This window comes from Centroberyx affinis, unplaced genomic scaffold (genome assembly GCF_046629955.1).
Source record: "Centroberyx affinis isolate AG114_WGS23_722 - 3 ecotype Tasmania unplaced genomic scaffold, CSIRO-AGI_Caff_v1 ptg003601l_1, whole genome shotgun sequence".
Taxonomy (NCBI): Eukaryota; Metazoa; Chordata; class Actinopteri; order Beryciformes; family Berycidae; genus Centroberyx; species Centroberyx affinis.
Window position 1 is genome coordinate 52,436 of NW_027281520.1, and position 18,339 is coordinate 70,774.

Consider the following 18,339-nt stretch of genomic DNA (forward strand, 5'->3'; position numbering starts at 1 on the left):
AAGGAATAACTGTATTAAAATATGAAACAGAGAGAGTTGTGGGATTTGTTTACAGCTATCTTGATTATTTTAGTAAACTATTCCTTCTAAATTGTAAGGATATGGTTAACTGAGGAATTTGAAAGCTAATATGTAGTCCAAGTAGCTGTTACCTCTCCCAGAGAGGGGCCAAATTGAAGATTAATCAGGTGATCCATTAAAATAGCAATAGTGCGAAAAGTCTACTGGCTGGTCTATTTGGTGTCTCAGTCTTGTGATGTTTTTTCCAAGCGCTGTGTGGGTTGCTTCATATGATAAAAGCCAAGTAAGTTTCTTATAGGCAACAGCAAAAAAAATGCTAGAAAAACGGTGTACTTTTACCTTGTTAATGCGATAAAAGATGGCCGTGCTGCTTGAGGATTCAGCCTGATTACACAAACAGCCTTAAACCATGTTTCCCACTATCGCCGGAGCACGAAAGCTGCGAAGTGATTTTGGGCTGCTGATAATTCGCTTGCAGCTGCAATAACTTGAGCTTTTTGCTGCAGCTATTGTGACAAGATGGGACAAAAGGAAGGGCAGGACGCAGCCCCTGCAGCTGTGCATACAGGACGACACTACAGGACACTAGTAAAGTTCAACAGCCAGGCAGAAGAAGCAAAGACATAAAAGGGAGAAAGAATTCAGACTGGCTGCTTATTTTCCCAATGCCAAAGCCCCAGACACTGGTAGCATTCACCTTTAAATGCAAATAATACAAATTGTTCAGCTGAGATTCTGCATTTACATTAGTCAAGGATGGATGAGCAGAGTTTAGACACCAGCGGAAATAATGGTTCTGATAGGAAGCTATTCAAAGGCAAAGGGACTTTTCTTGTGTTGTAGACAGTTTTAGCATATTGAGAAATACAATGGTTTGAGCTGCACACATACTGAAAAGACTGTTGGTAATACAGTTAGTAAGCACTCTCTGTCTCACTGCAACATCTGATGGGTTTCCCAATAAAGAACTGGATCGCTGTTAGCCTCGATATGATAATAATAATTCAAGGAGTCTGTTGATAATTGCTGATTTCACAACTAATTTACTGAGAATTATTAACGTTGTTCAAAATGATGTAGTCTCTTACACCTGTTTCTCTTGTGTAAAATGCAAAACAAAAAATGGCGATGACTGTTCCTACGGTCTCGTTCAAGTCAGATGAAGAGCTTCTAGTCTGAAACGTCACTTTCATCGGTGCAATAAATAGCACTGATGGGAGCCAAGCGGTGTGCGGACTCTTTAATATTATTAATGACCGTTTCCACGACAATAGAGACAAAGATGAGCATAATGCCAATATTGTTCATTATTTCTGAGACTGTTCTGTTGTGAATTACTAGAAATTATTAAATTGCTGCGCAGGCATTTCACACAGTGCAAAGTAAAACCTCATCTAATTTTATATTCATACACTGAATATTTAGATTGTCTTTTTGTGAGAAACTTTAGCAGCAGGAAATTAAAAAGGCAGCTGTGTTATTGAGATAAGCCTCAGTTTTCCAGTGCACATTTATAGGATCTTGCATGCTAATGGAAGCATGGCTGCTCACCAACACGTCTCATAGAATTACAGTGTTCCTGTCAGGTGCAAAATGCTGATGATCATTCATGGTCTAAAACAGTTCATTCATTCACTAATGTTCTTCTCGGTAATTTGGCTTGATATGTTGTGTCATTCATTCTGATCGTTCCTGTTTAGCGGCGGAGCTAATTATTCTTGCAGTCTATACACACGCTGTCTAGTATGGTCCATGTCTAGAATTAAACAGTGCGCATAATTCTCACTGGATCGCAGTGTGGCTTTTGAAAAAAAAACACTCACCTCTCCTGCCTAAAATGAGAAAGTAGATTCTGTAATGAGGGTTTACACATTCAAGCCCATTCCCCTGTGCGCAAGCAGAGGCCAATTTGCAAGCTTCCTGCATTCACATTGTTAGGCTACTGGCTATGGCAGTAATTCCACACAGTGCCCGGCCCACACAGTTAATAGATTTTTTTGAATTCACACACACATCTTAATGCCAATGACAGTGATGTCGGATGTGCCCTCCCCTCTTTTTAAATGCCAATCATGCGCACAGAACATACATCTTAGTCGGTCTGTGTGTTCGCTGAATACCGAGGGATTTGTGTCGGTCAACTGTCCTTGTCTTGGAAAAGAGAAGCCTTAAGCAGTAATAAAACTTCCATTTTAACACTGTTGCACTTAAAGCATACCTGCTGCACCAAATCTAGAATTTTTTTATTCAAAATACCCCGTCTTAGTGTGCAGCAATACCAATACTCCAAATAGAGGGACACCACCAAGAATTAGAATGTCCACATCTACACTAAGGTGATCACAGTGACTCCTTGAATCTCCTTGAATATTTGTTAGTGGTCATTATAATTTCTGATCTTACCTATGGATCTAAAGCTAACACTCTCAACTTTCTTTTTCTTTTTCTTTTTGCCTCACAAGAACCTCACATGTGATTTTGGGGGAACAGAAACCAGTGACCACAACAGAATAATTTTGCATAGAGATCATTAGAGATTACTCCTTACTGAGGTCAGGGTTTATGGTGTATGGAGGTTGAAGGAATATCTCAGGTGTGTAAGAAGCCTGTCTGATTTATCCAAGTCATGAACCAGCCAAAAAAGCATTAGCACCATTGTTACTAGAAGCAGTTAGGAGTTATTAGCATTTGTTAACAGTTATTAGCAGTCGTGTTTTAAGTCAACAGAGCAGAACCCTCTCTTTGAAAAATCACATTTGAACCCTTCCACAGTATGTAGTAAACTCTGTTGTGAAACAGTCATGAAATTTAGTTTTGCCTTCTTGACTTGCACTTGCATAGCTAATAAAAGCAATTCACTTCTGCAAAAATCTCAAAAGCCAAAAATAACTACAAGCACAAACACTTCATGATGAATCAGACAGGCGTCTTAAAAACTTGAATTGTCCCTTTAAAGAGATGAATAAACAGTATTGTTCTCTCTGTATTTGCGAGGAGAATAAATTTAGCTTTTGTAAATGCAATTGTAATCACCTGTTGTTGTAGATTAAGTTTATGAATTTTTCATCGAGTCCACACGAGGAGGGATAATCTTTTTAAACGGTGTGAGATAAATTAACATATTTATTTCAGCCGACACAATGATCACAGGAGGAGGTGTGTGTATCTCAAGCGGCCCTGTCAAATCTTTCTGAAGTGTGTCGGCAAAATGCTGCGTGACACCTCCGAAAAAACAGGCACAACTCACTGTGACAAGCTAATTGTTATGCTGGGGGAGTTCAGAAGGCAGCGGTGGGAAGGTCAGCAGCAACATATGATGTTTACTAATCCATGTCTGACTGTTACTCAGCTATACTACAGTCTCTGACCAGGTTCTCACACAATAGGCACGCAGTCCTTCATAGTATCATGCACTCACAATATATGACAAGTTGCTGACCTCACTGATGTCGTTCGAGATGGAAGATTTCACCTCAAGTTTTCCAATAACATAATTTTCTTTTCCTTGCACACAAACCTTGAATGCCCTCAAAGCAAAAGCAAAGCAATGGCTGAGAATGTAAACAATGGGAACAGAAGCTAATAAGAAGATGGTCAGCTGAAATCACTATTGCCTCTTAACAAAAATGTGTCTAATCATCGCCATTGAACTTCTGATCTTACAGTGGGGAAGTATAGCATGTGATGATCTGAGGCAATCCAACTAACCAGATAATGTGGCAAGACCTGGAGGATTGTTCTGCAATTGCGATCTGCAACAAACTTCTTTGGTATAATAAATCATTGCAGAATCCTTGCAGCAATTTCCTATAATCCTGTGTGTCGGCAAAGTTCGTCTTAAGTGGAATTCATTGTGCTATCATGAGCTCATACAGTAAATCAGTAAGTCTTTTTTTTGGACACCATTCTTTCTCTATCAAGAAATTGAAAAATAAATGTTCCTGCCAGTATCAAGGGCTTGTGATCTATTTTACACGGCTATCATAGTGGAATATTCTGCTCTCTGCCAGATTTCTTCTCAGCATCCCATTTCCATCTCCAGTTTCTGTTTTATTTGCCGAGGCTTTATGGCAGCCTGTGTTTACCAGATTTGATATAATGGGCCGAATCATACTTAATGAAATCCCTGGTGTCAGAATTCAGTAGTGAAGGTAAGATTTAGAAGAAATCACAGCAGCCCAAGGGGAGCATTATTACTGATTGCTCCTTTCATTTGGGGCAATAATAGTTAAATGGCCGATTGTTGTTGATTTGTTCTGTAAAATGAAAACCGCGTCTCTGCCCCATCATCGAAAATCAAAGCGTGTTAGCAGTCCACTGATATGTAAAGCGGAGCCGGCTAAATGCTGCTACACCCGATGTGTTAACTTACCATATTACTTCAGCTAGGCAACATGATCACCAGCTGTGTTTGAGATGGGGCCAGCATCCGGCACCTCTAAAAACCATTCTTCTCACACTGGGGTGTCGGCCTTTCATGTGTTTCTGTTACATCAATGTAAAATATGCTGCTTCTCAATGGCCATCTGTGGAGGGAAGGTCTGGGCTGAGACAGTAAATGAGTGTATTACAAGGGTCAGGTTCTTGCTGGATAGACAAAAGGACGGTGAAATGTGACAGTAGCTATGTAAAATAACAGCTACTCCATTCTGACACGTCTCCATGTTTTAAACTGTCTAAAACCCATCAATGCACCAGCTTTTAATAGCAGGTGAACACACAGGCTCATTACAGAGTGTGTTAACTGCCTCTTTTCCCTGCATCTCTGCTGGATCACGGTGTTAATTAGAAGCGCAGCGGTAAGAAAATGCAGCAGTTTAATCGGCCGTCCTACACTGCCTCAGTGAGATTTGTCTCCGCATTCTCCTGTGTGATGGATTTTCCTGATCAGAGGGAAACTGGAGCAGTGAGAGCCAATTCTGCTGTAAGGAGTTGAGGCTGTCCATGTAGCTTAAGCTGGAGGGGGTGGTGTTTTCCTGCAGCCTGATCCTAAAACACAGGTGCAGCCTCCATGCAGCCCTCTCTGCCTTTGAGTATTCCCCCTCCTCCCTCTGCAAAATGTTTGCCCATCTGATCCTCCATTTAATCATAATTATTATGGATTTGTCTTTTTTCCAACCAATGATTTGCTGAGATGATGGATAAAGGTTATTTCAAGTGTGTAATGGGTCTTACACGAGCCCGGCTTGCTGGCAATCAGCGTCACAAAATTGTACAGCAGTGTGAACATGGAGGAGTATTGAGTTGAATCTTTTATAGGACTAGCATGTCAAGTCAATAACAAGTCATTTAGTCTCAAATTCAGTTCCTATTCAATTCAATCTTATTTCTCTTGGAACAGTGGGGTGAGATAATTCCACTTGTATCCAATGCTGTTTCATTTGACTGAAATCCTGTAGAAACAAGTGTCAGTATCTTGAAACAATGCAGAATTAAGGCCAATTAAGAAAATGAGCTTGCTTCAAGAAAAAAGAAAACAGATTTCCTTTCACTTGTGTTAAGAAAAATAAGATTGTATGAGTCAATAGTGTCTTAAATAACTTGTTGAAATGGGTTATGTTTTGCAGTGCAGTTGAGGCAGTGGTAAACCTAATTTGAGGAGCCTCCCCTCCACCCCAAAGCGCGTTGAGCAGTTTCAAAATGGGTTGAAAATGGGGTTCCAGGAAAGATTTGGGGTCTCGGAGGCGTCATGCAGAGCCGATCATTGTCTCTCTCACACTTTCTAACTAGCCATTTCACAACATCCAGACAAGGGATCGGGCCGTACGCAGCAGCAGCAGCAGCAGCAGCTTTGCCCTGCGGGCTTTTTCTCCCGACGTCGACCACAACCAACAATTTGGAGAGCCGGAATAAACGCCTGGATGAGAGCAATTACTGGACTTAATCTATGTTTTCCTCTTTGCGATCGACTGAATAGTCAAATGAGTTGAGCAATGGCTGGAAAGATCTGACTCCACCGGGTAGAGAGGGGTAGACAGGCTGTAAATGGATATGAACTAAAAAAAGAAATCACTTTCATTTCACTGCAGACTATAACCAGGCTACTTTGAGACCCTCGGCGGACACCATGTATAGATTGACACGTTTTACACTCAGGAAAACAATGAGTGCGTTTTGTTTTGGATTACTGTGTTTTGGGGAGATTTAGGAGTCCGCTTCCTCTCGCTCCTGTTCGCTGTCCTCTGGTTCCTGCAGGACTCCAGACGCGAAGAGCCCATGCAGTCGCAAAGGTTAGTTTGCTCTTGACTCTTTTGTTTTATCTGAAAGCTAACATTAGTTTAGTTCCGAGGCGTTAATTTTTTTCGCACGTGACTGTCAGTTTTCGCGTTGCTCCCTGGGCTTTCAAACTGGTGTCTGCGCCCCATATGTCTCCTTTTCACCCATCAGTACGGTCCGGGTGGTTTCTATAGGCGACTACAGGTCATGTTCCCTGCGAAATAAAGAATCCAACTTAATCTATTTGTTGGTGTCAGACAAGGCTGCATAAACTGGTAGAAAACCTGTGAATCTGATATATTCCAGTTGAATACCTAAATCGTCAGATGACTTATCAGGTTTTCAAAGGATATGACATGAGATGCATTCAAAATACCGATATGAAGGACAGCCTATTGATATATAGGCTACAGATTCATGTCATTTAGCTCGACATGTAATTCGGGTTTTTATTTATCATATTGTCATCATTCATTAGAGCTACTGGAGACAAACCAGAACCGCCTCACTAATTGTTGAGGCTACTTTGATTTGAAATGGAAACAGTGTCAGTGCAGTGACAGGGCAAAATGCGCCTGGATCCACCCGCCTGCTGATTTGCACCTTTTACATCCTAATTGCATAACAGCAGCAATTAGGTTAGCAGACCTGTCCGCAACGCGCAAATTTAATGACAGGTTTACTTGTCCTGAATGCCCACTAATGCCATGTGCGTTTGTGTCATGATTTGAGGTTTCATATTAGAGCTCATAACAAGCGCCATCTGTTGGAAAAGAGGATGAATCCTCCCAGACTGTCAAGACAGATACAGAGATAATGTACTGTATACAATTGTAACACTTCATAAAGGAAAAGTAGGCCTAATGTCCAGCTACTAGCTTGCATTACATCAAAATGTATTCTAATGTCGATAGCCTACTGTGCTTATTATAATGTATAGCCCTACTTTAAACAACAGGCTTGACAGGTGATGTCATTGATTTGAAACCCCACAGCATAAAATGTGATTGACAAAATCCTGCAATATTCCCACTGGATTTATGGAGATGTTTGGTGTTGTGTGATGCTGCTTCTACCTGTTATAGCCTGTGGAGCACATGGTCTGATGATGTTTCCCTTCCTTTGTTGAAGACCGTTGTTTTTCTTTGTTACATTTCCTGATCATATATGTTTGCCTTATCAGTTAATGCTGACTTAAAGAACTGGTATCTGTAAAACACCAAAAACAAAAAGCAGTCACAATCAACCAATCTTTTGATCAATCAATCACTCATGCTATCATCCAAAATTGACATAGTTAATAGAAAACACTTGATTAGAATAGGCTATTGGTCAGAAAAGGTCATTAATTTAATGTTGGTGGGCTATAAAGGTGAGGATTCAGATTAGTCCAAGTGATAATATCATAGGCTTTCTGATCAGAATAACCTGCTATTTCTAATTCAGAACAGGGCAAGTTCATATTGTGAAATGATAAATAAGATGGATCTATATTTGCATCTTGAGAGTAAACAATATGCAAACACATTGTACCTTTGTGTGAAAAGTCACTGGTGCAACAGGTGACAGTGAAGGTGAAGATGTCCAGTGTATTTCTGCACCATATATTTTCCAATTTGATGTGAAAGTAAAGATGGCTGACACTCATCCTGAGCTTTTTCTGACCAACAATCCATGGAAACATGAGACTCAACATGCAGTGAGACATATTTGATGATATCTGTGTCTGGACAAATTTCTTTCTGGGTCTACTTCTATGTCGATATTCTAGTTCCTAATACCCCAAAATTTCCCACAATTCATCAAATTATATTACCAAGCGGCCAACCCTTTCAGCTGAAGTCATTAATTTCAGATGTGAATTGCTGTATTATATCTAGAAACCAGTCTCTATAGGGCCACCCCTGTTGAAAACATGTGTAGGCTCAGACCTCATTATACTTGAACATATCCATCATCCATAAGAGGGACAGCAATCACAAAGACATTCACCGCACTCTGGAAAAATACAGTCAGGCTCAATCAGTGTATGCAGCCATCAGTCTAGTCATATTTTGGTTTAAATGACAATAAAAATACATCAGCAATATTTCATTTGTACAATTCAAAGAGAAAAGGAGTGAAGCTAGGTGGGATTATATCTTTTAGAAGACAGGATCATAGTCTGCTCTTCTGCTACACTACTAGGTTACATAGTGGAGGGTAAACCTGCCTTTTAATTTGGGGAATAGTTTACCCACCATTTTAGGCTGACATAAATCTTTATGGCATACATTTGTATAGTAAGTAGTATAGAACTGTTTTAAGTTACATCAAGATAGAGTCTTTTAAGGGAGGAAATCCTAAATTAATACTTTTCTGAGAATAAAAATGCTTTTTGCTTCTACTGGTTGTTTTCTTCAACAGTATAATCTTAGTTTATTCTTTGCAGCAGTGTATAGCTGGTCAGTTTGTCTCTATAGGTGATATTATTCCTCTGTTAGTCTGAGTAATGGACACACGCTGCTCAGTGGAAGGTGCACAGTGTTTTCCTTTCTAAGCTTCCCCGCAGTGAAGTTATGATCTTAGCAGCAAATCAAACATTTTCTTCCTCGGCGTTGTGGACAACCACTTTGTGGGTCGAAAAGACTCCGCCGTCGAACAAGTCTGCACATTGAGATGTAATTTGAAACTGAGAAGGGGGGTTTAAGGGCAGAACAGCCGTCCCTGATTGGTTCAGTCTGTTTAGCAGGCCTATAGGCTGCACCTTCTTGACACTCCCTAAAAGGAAGATCGATTGCCTTGCTTTTGCTGTTTGCTCAGCATTGTAGCTCGGTTGTATTGAGTTAGTCTCATACCGAAGAGGGCAAAACAACAGCGCAACTTCATACCAAGTAGGGATGAGAGGACAGGAGCGGCTTCACCGGGACCCGGACCTCTCACTGGACTGTTCTGTACTGTTTTCCCTCCGAGGAGGACTCCGTGTTTCACATTAACAGCTGCTGGCCCCTAACTCTTCTCTGTCCTTCCTTAATCCGGTTTGACCAGGGAGAGGAGCGAAGTGCGACCCCGAGCTGGATGGATGGTTATGGGGAAAAGAGCAAGACCCTCGGCGCTTGAAGTGTGCAAAATCATCGCGGTGTTTCTCTCACTCTTCCCCTCTGGTAAGATGCATGTTACTACTCACCGTGCGATAGGCAAATCCGCGGCAACTGAATACTTTTTTTTTTTTTTTACAACAGGGTAACGTTTATAAATCTTGAAACTTTTTTTTTAAGCCTTTGTCAAACCTTTAGCTCCAGCATGCACGGCTACACGTACCTAGAAGTAAGCTATGTACCTTTCCACCTTCGCCGTGGAAAGTAAAGCTGCCAGGTTTGGTTTATTTTTGTTTATCACTTCCAATGGCCAATGTAGGCTACTACTAAATATTTTAATGATACTAGACCAAACCGCATTGGAAGTATAAGCTAAATAATGCGGTGTGACTGCCGCAGAAGTACCCAAAGTGGTAGAAAAGCTAAATATCTCGCTATTTTACTTTTCAGATTCAATCTCGTAGTTAAGGGGGAAACTGATAAGATAATAATCGACTAGATTAGAGATTCAAAGTGTTGCCATGCAGACCTGTTGAAGGTTTGGAAAAGATGTAAAAACAAAAAGGTTTGAAGGTTTAAAAAGGGGTTGCCTTTGTATGTAATTGAGTATTTTACTGTAGGTTTAGTCAGTAGATGAGCCTAACAATATCGAGAAAACCCCTTCAGTGAGAATGACAAATGAAATGGAGGTGTTTTTACGTTTTTACGAGACGCTCCAGCTCCTCAAACCTTGTTTTGTTTGGGGGATGGGGGGGGGGATGCCTGCCTGAACATTTCACACCAGCTCGTTGAAATTACTCCTTTTTTTTATCCTTTAATTTGTTTTCCAGACAAGCAGGCAAATTGCATTTCGAGGTGTTTTCATTGGTGCAAATTTGAAAGACAAGTATGCTTATATTTGTAAGGACTGTGGTTTGCATTCCAATTAATGTGCCCGATCCTGAAATGCTCTCGGGAAGTTTAAAACCCCTGCCAACATCACACTGTTGACAGTCTGTGGCAGCTGATTGTTTATAAACTATTTAACACATTTTAAGGACATTAACAAAAAAAAAAATCACCATCATATTCCCTTAGAAACGTGCAGGTGGTGAGTTTAGATTGATGTTGGTTTTTTTTAATCTCATATGGTATAGCTATAATATTCCTATAGGAACTGGTGGTTTTGTATAGTATCCTTCTAAAATGACTATAGGATTATTATAGTAACCTACTTTTTCCAGTGGGAACACCTCATTGAGCTCGATTGGCGCATTTGGCAAAGCCTTATCGTTTTCCCTCTCAAGTCACTTACCGTCAAACAACAAAGTGATAATGCGCTGATAGCTGAGATTTAGATTAGTTTATTGCCGTCTATCAGATGGCTGGTAAATGGAGAGGTGTGGGGGTTGGAAAGAGCTGCGGTGAAGCTATCAGGAGGATATTGTTCAAAGTGTGACTTCAAAGTGTTGATATCGCTAGCTACCCCTCGAGATGCCTGGTGAAACTTCTCCCAGCCCTTTCAGATGAATGCTTTATTGGTCCCGGGTAATCCTAGTCAAACACGGTGTCGCAACAGGGCGCAGAGAAATGTTTGAAGAACATTTGTGTGAGAGTTGGCCGGGTATGGCTTTAAAACAGGAGGCGGCAATGTACAGTCATGCATTGTTTGGAGAGTCACTCAGACATTTATTATCACTAAAGGTATAGATGAGGCCAAATGGCATTTTTGCCACCTCTTCCAGAAGCACTGTCTAATTGAAAATGGCAGAGCTCTTTGGTACCACCTTCTACAATAAACAGAGGGGTTTACCTTATATCCAGGTTGACCTGAGGAAGGGCGAGACCTGTTTTCTGCTTTTCCCTCTGGTCCTGGAGACATTTTCTTTATGAGATCCTGCTCATTTTAAGTGTTTAAACGTAGGACGTAAACAATACAGATGATTTTTGTCCTTTTTTTTCGGGGGCTTAGACAGCACATGGCAGCAGCATACAATAGTGTCTTTTTTTTAAGCAGTGGTGGATCACTGCTATGAAGATTTGCACAATTGGTAGTGCTGTTATGTAGCCAAATATGACAAAAACACAATATTTGGCAAATGATTAGAATTGGTGTTTTATCATTATACTGTTCGCAAATAAGCCCAGTATCGGCACTAACTGGTACTATAACAGGAATAGATGCAGGATGAAAATTAAAGTTACTTCCTGCCACTACTGCACGTAAAATCACGGGGGTTATTGGGTATCATTACGATTAGTTGGTAAGATTACATTCTTGGTTATTGTCTTTAGTGTAAGTAATGTGTAAATTCATAGCAATAAACAAGTGGCAATAACAAGCCAAAGCGTATTTACACCTTTACTCATGTTTCTGGATAAATGCAGGACATTATGATATTGTAGTCTCCGGTTTGCTTCTTGTGTCCTAACGGTGTCTTTCTCTCCCTGACAGTGAGTCTGCAGTGCAAGATCCTCAAGTGTAACTCCGAATTTTGGGCCTCCACCTCAACCACTGGACCGGAGGAGGAGTTTTGTACAGCGCTGCGGGCGTATAACAGCTGTGTACGCCGGACCGCCCGTACTTGCAGGGGTGACCTGGCGTACCACTCGGCCCAGCATGGCATAGAGGATCTGATGAGCCAGCACAACTGCTCCAAGGAGGGGCCTACCTCGCAGCCGCGTGCCCGCACCCCAGCTCAGCCTCCGCCCCCGCAGCTCCCGCCTGACAGCCAGGAGCGCTCCGACGGGCCGGAAGTGTGCCACTATGAGCGCAGTCTCCCGCGTCACACCGCCCCGCCTAACTACACCCACTGCGGCTTCTTCGGAGACCCGCACCTCCGAACCTTCGGCGATGATTTCCAGACCTGCAAGGTGGAAGGAGCCTGGCCGCTCATCCACAACAAATACCTGTCGGTCCAGGTGACCAACACTCCTGTCGTCCCGGGCTCTCCAGCTACCGCCACCAGCAAGGTGGGGATCTTTACATTCTGCCTATGTGCATGTTTTGTATGTTGTGCAGCAGCGTTGGGGCACATTTGTGAATTAACTCATCAATTCCAATTCATCTGAGGAATTGGAATTTGAAAAAACCTACATGAAACAGAATTGGAATCGAATTGGAATTTCAGGAAGTTTAATTTGATTTAGTGAAATTCCATGTTCTTTCTTTCCACATATCTGAGATTACACATAGTGTTATATATTATCAATACTGAATATCATAAAAAGTTAAAGGTACATTTCAGGTGCTATTTGATGCAGAACATGTAATCGTAACACATACATTATGAATGAATGGATATGATTTTGGTTTTTGACTAGACAACCTTTGACAAATTTCATGGAATTTAATGGACCAGTTCTGTTTCATGTCATTCCAATTAAATTCCAATTCTGTTTTCATAGAGCTGGGTGTAATTCCAATTCCAACTCCAGGAATCGAATCGGAATTTATTTACCATACATTGTCAGTTCAGTTCATAAATGGCCCCGACCCTATTGTATAGATGTTACATGTTCCACCATAACTGTAATTCTATCCAAAAAGAGAAAGTGAGTTGTTTGCACCTTTTTAGTTATAGTTTTAGTCTTGGGTCCATAAATGTATTATAAGGAAATATGTCACAGTGTTGCATCAAAATATCCTTAAGTTATACTTGGGTATGCAGGACTCTTATCATCTTTCATGTGGTCAGAGTTGTGAGCGCTGCCATGGGACTGTTTTACTGTGCACTCTGGTTAATGTTTGGATTGGTTCCATAACAGATGAAGAGGTCAAACCCAGAACAATTCCCAAGATCTTGATAAGCTTTATAAATGATATGTTGGTATTATAACAGCAGTGTTACATCAAATGTTAACACAAGGCCCCAGCCCTCACACCTTTTCACTTTCCACTCTGGACAGCCAAGACTGATGTTAGACCTACTTTGTGTGCAGCCCATACTATATACAGTAAGGTTAAAAATATTGTTTCAGCTAAGTGTTCCCTGCCATGCACAAACCTGTAGATATTTTCTCCACATTAGCTGGAGCACATACCTCATAAATAATCATTGTTTTGCTTTATGGTACATTGGACAGCTTGGATGGCTGTCCCTGAAATGGCTTTCAGTAGAACTTAAGGTCAAAAACAAAGCAGTAGGACTATTTGTGGTCGACAAATTCACTTACAGTTTGTTCACATTTGGTACAGTTTTGGCAGCCATGATTATGCACCTCAGTGCAGTATTTTAACTGAGGTATAAGAGCACTTTGTCCTTAATCACATTTGTAGAAAGTGTAATTTTCTATAATCAAGGTTCCTTAATGATGCTCTATTTAGCATTCATGGATTTTAGTGTACTTAAAGTAATGATATTTTTATATTGCTGTTCTTGGAAGGAAATGAGACAGCTTTTTAAGATCTTGATTCTGGACAAAGGGAAAACAAGGCAGCGGCCAATGCCACCTGTGCAAACAAGGCCCTTCTGGTAAAAGATCTGCATTCCCACAGCTCTGCGTTGGTACGTTGCTCTCGCTACAGTGAATAAAACTGTCTGGCTAGTGCCACCTTCTTTCAGATGATGGGATGATAAAACAATTTGGTTCATTTGTTTTCATAAAAAGCTTAAGAAATAGTGTATAGGTGGAAAACGGTGGTCTGTCAGGGCTTGGGGGATTGAGAAAGATTTGGAGCAACAGATGAATTGGCTGTGAAATGCTGCTCTGTTTGTCCCCAGTGTCCAGACATCAAGAGTCTCTAGTCTGTCCCGGTGTCACTGCTCTGACAATGGCTCATTGGTGTCCCGAGGAAACCAAGCTCGCAGAATACTGACCAGTCTTACTTAATTAGCCGCAGAGTATATCCCTCTGTTCTGGCCCAGTGCCACTCCCTGGAGCATAGTTCTGGGGTTCACAGGCAGGTTTTTCAGCACTATGAATGGATCGTCTTTGTGTCTGCAAACTGAGGCCTGATTTAACATGGCTGAGACTCATGTTTTTTGAGGGCGTTTACCTTGGCCTCCCCCATGTTGAGCCAGAGCTGAAATGTGACACTTAAGTGGGGTGGTGGGGTAGATGGCACATATTGCACAAACTTGTTCTAAATGCAGAAGTACAAAGACTTCCCTTAACTCATTAAAGCAGCGAATCCTCCACAGATATGAACATCTAGTTGATAGCGATTAATAAAATGGGTTTTTTTGGTTTTAAATGTACGTTTTATCTTGTGAGTCCTGTTCAACAGTAATGTTTTAATTTGATGTTTACATTTACTCCAGTTTATACTTGGTTTCTGTGTTTGACCAGAAAAACACAGCATCTATAGGCTGTCTACTTGTATTTCTGAGAATATTAGACATATTTACAGTGATTTGATCATTTTTGCTGCCCGCTAATGAGTTTTCTCTGTGTTTCTCTCCTCCTGAAGCTGACAATCATCTTCAAGAATTTCCAGGAGTGTGTAGACCAAAAGATGTACCATGCGGAGACAGATGAACTGCCAGCTGCGTTTGCAGATGGCTCTAAGAATGGTGGGGATCGGCACGGAGCCAACACGCTGCGTGTGGTGGAGAAGGTTCCGGGGCAGCATGTGGAGATTCAGGCCAGGTACATCGGAACGACCATAGTGGTTCGGCAAGTCGGCCGCTACCTGACCTTTGCTGTGCGGATGCCGGAGGAAGTTGTGAACTCTGTGGAGGAAGGCGATAACCAGGACTTGTACCTCTGTCTTCACGGCTGTCCGGCCAACCAGCGCATCGACTTCAGGACCTTCAGGGCGCGCGCAGCGGATGCTCACGGTCTCGGCAGGACCAGGAGTGGCACCACGCAGGCGCACGGCTTTACCTACCAGTCCGCCAAGGCCAAGTGCAAAGAGCGCCTCCCGGTGGAGGACCTGTATTTCCAGTCCTGCGTGTTCGACCTTCTCTCCTCTGGGGACATAAACTTCACCATGGCAGCCTACTACGCCTTTGAGGATGTAAAAATGCTCCACTCAAACAGTAACAGATATCACATTTTTGAAAAGGATGCTTTTCCGGGTAACGCGGCACCAAGGGGGAAAGATTTACTTTCGCTCTTGCTCCTCAACTGTCTCGCTGTCCTGTTATGGATTGAGTGTTGCGCGGTTCATCTATAGTCGTTTTCCAGCAGTGTGTTCATTTTCTTTCTGTCAGTGAGTGTTAAAGATCGTCCTCGTTGTGTTGTACATCAGCTCCCGTCTACGGCTCTGGTTCTGTCTTATGTGACTGGTGGCTAGCCAGAGGGGCCGTCCCAACCCTAAGTCTCATTTTTGTTGTTTTGTCATGTCTTGACTTCAGTCTAGTGACAAGGTGAGCTTTCGGTGCTCCCACCTATCATCGCATGTATTTAGCTGGTTCATAGGACTGGTCTTTGAAGAGAGCAGCGGTGAGAGAGCCCAGCTACCCCAGAGCTCAGGATATCCAGCTGGGATTAAATCCCACATTCTCACTGGGGCTGCATGCCTATGGGAAGCCGGACAAGATGATCTTTTGCAGAAAGAGGAGTTTGCTGATCCTCCTCCCCTGATCCCCTCATTGGTGCCAAGCCAGTGAAGCTCTCTGTGGCTCATGTGGCTGGGCTGGAGGACCTGACAGGGGCTTTTGTTAACCTATGGCCAGAAGCAGCTCCATGTTTGATTAGTTTCCAGCTCTGGAAAAGCCTGAGTCTTTTGGAGGAAGCACTCAGCCAAAAGGATGTCAGAGCAGCGTCTCCAGTTGTCTGCTGTGGAGATTAATGGGTCATATTGTTAGGTTGTGTTTGTGTGTGTGTGTGTGTGTGTGTGTGTGTCTTTGTACAAATTTGTGTGCAGAATTCTGCCTCTGTGGTTAAGTGTGTGTTAGAGGGTGCGTGAGTACTCTCCTCGGAAATGGGAAAACAAACCTCCGATGGGAGAAATATTTCCCATGTCTTTATATTGCACCCGAAATTCTAATATAGAAATGACATGGTGGTCCAGGGTCAGTTAAAACGGACTCTCATCTGCCAAGTAGCAAATCCCAAGGGAACTGGCAAAAACGTACTTCTCCCCTTTCATCTGTATGTCGATTACAGATTCGTAAAGCCTTTCACTGCATTGTTTGAGCTGACATGTTGATCAGACGGTGTTTTGGTATTTTGAGTATCTTGGTAAAAAGACTGTTTACTAATGTGAATGTAATTGTAAAAGGAAAGCAAAGAACAAATTTTTGCTATAAGGGCAACCAGAATGCAGAGACGTTTACAGAGTGTTCAATTCCCTCTAAAAATCATCAATCAATTAATCAACTTTATGACTTCATGGCCGAGAGAGGGATCTCCTCATGCGTTTTGTGAATGTTAATCGCTCCATTTTAAGACTCTCAATTGTCTCCAGCAAAGGTGGGGGATGCTGGCCAGTCATTTAGATACTAGTGGTTAAGATGTCACCTCTAGTCAGACGAGCCATTTTTTTTAGAGCAACAGTCTGCTGACCTGGCTGTGGTTTAGTGAATAAATGATTCACACATGTCTGTAGATGTGAATTCATGGCTTAAGTCATTGCCAAAGAACAAGCCCTTGTGCCAACAATTTCCTAAACAACCGAATTTTCATCTTTCAGTCTATTTAGCGGACTTGCATTTGGGGATTCTTAATTGTATGTATATAAGTTATCTTTGTGGGTGAATTTGTGGTAAGCAGAAAGGCCAAAAAGCTCTCGCAAAAACTACAGTGACGTGCATACACTGTAAGAGCAGCATTCGTCTCTGTTGCAGTTTCACCATTGCTTTTCTTGTGTTTTATAATAACGCTCCCTGCTGAGGGAGGTTTCCATTTGAACTTTGGCTCTCAACTACAGTATCTGGTAATGTAGTAGTCATCCTCTTAGATACTATTACTTCTTGGGCAAGGTTTTATGGTCATATATCCTTACACTGAAGTATTTGGCAGGCCTTACTACTGCTATTGGAATATGTGTTGGTGCAGTTTGACAAAAAAAAATCTTACAAACGATTGTAATGTTGAATCTTGTGTTAATAGATGTAATTTGTATTGTGAGTTTTACAGTATATGGTTCTACATGTGTAATGTGAGATTGTATATATGTTTTGTGAGTTGTTGAGTTAAATTTGTATATTACCAGTTGTGTTTGAAATTTATCACTACAGTTTTTGTATATCAGATGTTTTGGTGAATGTGAACCTTTTTTATTTGAAAAGGGATTTTGCAAAAACATGAACACCACAAAACAGAATATTGTTGGTAATTATATAATGATCATTCTCACACACACATGCACACCTAGTCTTTGTGCAGTTCTGTCTGAGGCAGTGATAAAATCCTGGTTAGGTTGTCATCACTCTTAGTTGGTTGCAGACCAAGTAAAACCTAACACCTCTAAAAAGGGAATGTAGGAAAATGTTCTGGGGTGTTCGTGTTTTTGAGTTAAAAGCACTTTATGTTTTCATTTAGCTCTTGTTTCGTTTGAACTTGTGAATAGAGGCTCTCAGACTTGTAATGGTAGAAAAGAATAAAAAATAGCTGAATGAGAGATGCCAGAAAGATCAAACTGTGTTTGTATGTAGAGCAAATGTGGTGCCACACGCCAATGTTTATAATGTAAATTATTTATTGAATAAAAGAAAATGTCTTGTTAATGAGTTGCCTTCTGTCTCATACCTGGTGATGCAAGAGCATTTTTTGAAAATCTGCATTTCTGGTGTTGTCAAGTACAATTTGTAAAGTGTGACTGCCCCCTGCTGTAAACTAATGCACAAGCACAGATGTTTGGATAAAAAACATCTATTTGAAGCTTTTAGAGTGGTGATACTTTCACCTTGCAGAAAAAGAAAATAATAGTAATTATGTCTTAATAAATCTACAGGTCCGATGAATTTTAGTCGTCAACCATAAAGAAAAAAAATTGAAACCGTCATTATGTAACAAAGTTTATTACATATGTCCAAACATATGTACAGCACATTTCCCATGGAGAGTGGTTTTTGTCACAAATATAAATTATTCAGGCTTGCTTAAAGAACATATGATACAGGAACTGTAGCTTGCTCACGGTGGAAGATGGATG

General features: G+C 41.4%; 1 protein-coding gene across 2 annotated transcripts; it reads left to right on the plus strand.

Moving 5' to 3' along the window:
- The first annotated feature begins 6,237 nt into the window (after window positions 1-6,237).
- On the plus strand, window positions 6,238-18,084 carry LOC139661737 (repulsive guidance molecule A-like). 2 transcript variants are annotated; one of them, XM_071540300.1, is made up of 4 exons: window positions 6,238-6,251; window positions 9,265-9,380; window positions 11,749-12,266; window positions 14,707-18,084. In XM_071540300.1, the coding sequence occupies exons 1-4, from the start codon at window positions 6,238-6,240 to the stop codon at window positions 15,412-15,414; spliced, it is 1,356 nt and encodes a 451-aa protein (XP_071396401.1). In that variant the 3' UTR covers window positions 15,415-18,084. The 2 variants fall into 2 exon arrangements, with proteins under 2 accessions (XP_071396401.1, XP_071396402.1); XM_071540301.1 differs by lacking the exon at window positions 6,238-6,251 and having other exon boundaries at window positions 9,078-9,380.
- The last annotated feature ends 255 nt before the right edge of the window (window positions 18,085-18,339 follow it).